A 4910-nucleotide genomic window follows, 5' to 3' on the forward strand; every position below is an offset into this window, starting at 1 on the left:
ATAGTTAAAAGCTCTTCTCTTATTCTGCCACAAAAATGTACTCAACATTTTATACTTTCAATATCTTTATCTTTAATTTATTATTCACACCTTTCTATGTCTAGTCTAATTTGAAGAAGAAGAAAAAATTTAACAAGGTTTGTTTTAAATGTCTATCTTAAAGTATACCCCAAGTTAGGGCATATTCAAAATTTAAAGTTCACGGCGTATTAACGATCTCAAGTTCATATAACATGTACAAGTGAGTTTTATACATAAAATTGTCTAAGTTTTCAACTCTTTTCGGTATTTGCCTTGTGGTGCAAAGGGCTCGTAGATATTGATCTCCTTTTGTAAAAGATGAATTATTTATTCTTATGTTGTATTGGGAGAAAAGGTCAAGCCCCCCTCTTGTAATTATTTTCAAGATATAAAAAAAAATATTTAGTGTAGTTATTTTTGAAGTATTAAATTCAAGTATGGGCAAAGTAGTTGGATTTCTTTTGAACACATGTTGTATATATTCTAAATTCCTTTAAACACGTACGTAGGATTTCCTTTGACCACATACAAGTATTTTATCAGAATATCTATATCCACTTTGAACTTTGTTGTATTGAAATATAGGAGCTAACAAATAATAATATCAGATGAGTTATTAAAAATATGTACACAAAATATGACATAAATTCGATCTTTGTTTATAAAAAGTTTAAACATGACAACTAATCTGAAACGAAAAATTAATAAGTGAAGGAATTCGTTGTACTATCGGTGCATATAAATATAAACTCAAAAAAATATGGAAAAATAGGAGACAACATCCCAGAAGAACAGACTTATTAGAAGAAAATGGTTGTCCCCCTATGCATTTCTAATCCAACACACAAAAAAAAAAAAAAACAAATAAAAAAAAGTAAATGAATGGTTGATAAGAGGCAGATAACTCAGAGAATTAATTTTATTTTTAAAAAACACAAAATCTTTGGACCCAACCAAACACGAAACATATCTATTTCTTCCCCATATAATCCGGTAAACTATCGGATATACTGGAAAAAAATTAGTACTATATTCAAATATGACCAGAAATACAATTGAAATTCATATTTAGAGTAGAAAAAACCTAGAAAAAGAGAGTAAAAACATGAGATAGACAAAATGATCCACAAAAATGTATCTCCTTCGTCTATATAACTCGTATTGACACAAATTTTAAGAAAGAAAAAACATATTTTTGAAACTAATAATCTAAAATGAGATACATAAATTCAAGTGACTATAAATTGTGCTCATCTAAAAAGGAGTATGAAAACATTAGAGAGATTTGCACTCAGTTAGACTTTGAGACTCAAACTTCTAAATTTTAATCGTAAATTTGGACATAATTCTTGAAAACCATTTGAAAAATATTACAAATCACATAATTAATATCATGAAAGACATAATATACAAAAATACTGATCAAAGAAAACTTGATTCACTCTTTAAATTCTAAATGTTCCATATAAATTGCAACAAAGTGAGTATTTTGATATAAAATTTATATCAAAATCTTGCCATTGTCTTTCTCATATTGAAAGATATAATCCTTTCGAACCAATAGACCCCATGACATGATAATCAATAATAAGCATAAATTATAAACTCGTTCTTCTACTAATTCCTTGTAGCAAAATCACAATATATAAAAATGAGCTTATAGATAAGACCATTATATTAATACTAACAAAATAAGAGTCATACTTAAAATTCCAAATATAAAACTAACATCATATAAGAAAGCCAATGTCTAAATTCATGGAGAAATAGTAGAACATTAGTTTCTCCTTACCATCACCTAAATGGATATGTCAATGAAGTTAAAGCAAAATCAATAATTTAATTATTCTAAGGACTTTCTAGCTCATACTTCACTAAAACCAAAACGTTCATAAATTCTGAATCCGTCTCTGCTTAAGGCCGGGGAGGTGGAAAGAATTGCGTACCGGCCAGGAAAGCAGTAATAGGAGTTGGATACACTGAAGGATCATACATTGTCACAGCTGGTTGATGTTGGTGACCAGTGGTGGCGACTGCTGTGGTGGTGGATGTAGTGGCGCCGGTAATAAAATTCAGTGCTTGTTGAGCGGCGCCACTACCAGATGAACTCTCTCCACCACCACCAACGCCACCACTATATCGACCTTCTACCCCTTGATCATACAAAATTCCTTTGAATAAATGTCCACCAATATTCACAGCCGTATGATAAGCATATTGATCATCTGCATCGTCGATTGCACTCACTTTTACGCATCGAAAAACAGCTTGAGAACTCACTTCTGATGGAAAATGACCACCTAACTCTAACCCTAGCATTCGAAAAGAAAAAAGTACCAAAATCAAATAATGAAGTTCATGAATATTTCAGAGTATTAAAGCTAAATAAAGCAATAAAATCAGAACACTTTTGTTTCGTCAAGTTTACTTCAATACAGTAGAAAAAAGCAAAAAATAAAAATTGAGTAATATGAAATTTATATATTTGTATATATTAGTCCCTCCCATGAGACAAAGTTATCCATCATTTTTATCACGGATTTTTGTTGTATATGATATTTTCTTCTTCCTCTTATTTTGTAATTTAGCATCATGACTTTAAAAACGTGTAATAATTAAATTCTGAATCCGTCTCTGATTACCTGAGGAGATGTTGGGTATTCGAGTACAAGCTAGAGAGGAGGAAGATGGGTTTTCTCTTGGCCTTTTTGGGATATTAGAGTGATGATCAGCTCTCAAGCTAAGAAGTTGAGTTTGTTGTTGTTGATTTTGTTGGTGTTGTTGTAGAGCAGTAAGTTGTTGCAACCGTTCACGTCTTTTAGCAGCAGGTACCCAGGTACTTTTAACGTGTGTATTACATTGAAATCCTCTGCTCTTACAGCAAGTCCGGCACCTCAAATGTGAACAGTCTTTTTTAGCTTGATTTCCACAATCTTGACAGTTAATTCCTCCACCAGCTCCACCACTACCACTACCACTACTGGGACGCATAACGCGAAACCCTGATGACGATCTATAAGAAGACGAATTAGTATAATTGTTAGTAATATTTTGATGATGATGATCATCAGTACCACCACCGACAATGTTATTGTTACCACCACTACTGCTGCTGCTACCAGTACTGATGATTCTTCTGTTACAACTGGGCCCCACACCAACTGAGAAATCCACATCTTGTGCTTGATGAGGATGTGCTCGTTGTTGATGCAACTGATAGTACTGCTGCCATAACTCGAAACCCTTATTGTAGATCTCGTCGTCTTTGAAAAGAAGTAAGCTATTTGTAGCTAATTGATCTTGCTCTTGTTGTTGTTGTTGGTTCTTATTTCCACCTCCACCACCTCCTAGTGTGAAGAATCCAGACATATCTCTGCTGAAGTATTTGTCCTCAATTTTAACAACTCTATATCCATAGCCAAAAAAAAAACAAAAACCAAACCTCTTTAAGCCTAGTAAATGGCTATGATATTGATCATCTAACAGCTATTTGATTGGAATTCTTCTTTTCTTTTTGGGCTATATTAAGTGCTTCTAGCAGCTTTTCAGGACAATTTTATTTGTTTTTCAGGAAATCGAAAGAGGTGAAAAAAAAATTGTTGCACTTCTCTACTTTTATGGTGCATTAAAGTCACAGACTCTGCAACGCCGCCATGGCCACTGCTGCTACCTCTTCCTCAATTTAAGACTATGCAACAGTACCATCTTTCTTGTCTCTCTCTTAAATTTGTAGTAGTACTAATTTTTTTTTCAACTTTCTCTCACACACACTAATTCACTCTCTCTTTCTCACACTAATATTTTTCCTTTTCATTATTTGTTTCCATTTCTTCTCTACAGTTCTCTTGCAGTTGGAAGAAATAAAATCTCATCAACAAGGATTTCATCTTAGCCGTTGCATGGTGATCCGACGGCTGCAGTTGTTCCACGTGGCGAGGAATCAGCTTTTGCTTATTCGTCCTTGCACCGGAAAACACGCTCTACTTTTTCTGACCGTCCCATAATTTTTTCGCACATTTCTAATTTCAATAAAAACAAAAAATCTATCAATATTAATACCCAATGAGGAAATATAATATAAATTTAAAACAACAATGAATTACCGTAAATTGATAAGTATTTTTACCGTATCAATCAAAAGTTTTAAATTTGAGTTATTAATATTAAAAATCGGTTTAAGTAAGCAGCGTCTTCATCGTGAACTTATGAATAGTAAAAACATACTCATCTCTATTCAATGTTACTTGTTCAATATTTCAAATAATTTAAACGTATTAGACCTATATGTGACAAATAAAAATAAACGGGATTGAATAATTTTACAGCTATTTCAGTAATTTTCGGTATCACAGACCAATTGATGGACGTGGACATTAGTGGCTTTGATTACGACGGGCAAGAACCACTAACCCTAATATAAACCTATTCTAGTTATCTAAATTTCTAATCATATTTTAATTAACTAATTGAATATCATAAATTTGTACAGTATTAGTAATGATTTATTCAACAGTATAATTAATGATATCTTATCTGTTCTACAATGATTTAGTGAACAAAATTATAATGATGTAATAATTCTTTTGTATATAGTCATTGTATAAAAAAATAAACATTGTTTAAAATCAAATTTAACTTATGCAAACCTGATAACCATCTTTATTAGCATGTTATAATAAGGTATTTAATTTATTTTTAGGATACTATTAATTGAGAATGAACACATAGTCTAGCAAAGAGACTTTGAGCTAGTAAATATGTATATAAAATATCTTACAGAGAATTAAATCATAGATTCACGTGTCGATCAATTATTTTTACTTCCTTTTCTTTCTATTTTTCTCGTAAAAATCCAAGAATTTTTAGGATTTCAAAAAATCTTCCGAACA

At 31.6% G+C, this 4910-nt stretch overlaps 1 protein-coding gene across 1 annotated transcript; it reads right to left on the bottom strand.

Annotated features, from left to right (window-relative positions):
• Positions 1-1673: 1673 nt before the first annotated feature.
• Positions 1674-3896, bottom strand: LOC107017619 (protein SHI RELATED SEQUENCE 1-like). Its single transcript, XM_015217801.2, has 2 exons — positions 2664-3896; positions 1674-2333 (listed from the first exon to the last, which is right to left on the bottom strand). The coding sequence occupies exons 1-2, from the start codon at positions 3388-3390 to the stop codon at positions 1936-1938; spliced, it is 1125 nt and encodes a 374-aa protein (XP_015073287.1). The 5' UTR covers positions 3391-3896; the 3' UTR covers positions 1674-1935.
• Between the last annotated feature and the right edge of the window lie 1014 nt (positions 3897-4910).

This window comes from Solanum pennellii, chromosome 4, assembly GCF_001406875.1.
Source record: "Solanum pennellii chromosome 4, SPENNV200".
NCBI lineage: Eukaryota > Viridiplantae > Streptophyta > Magnoliopsida > Solanales > Solanaceae > Solanum > Solanum pennellii.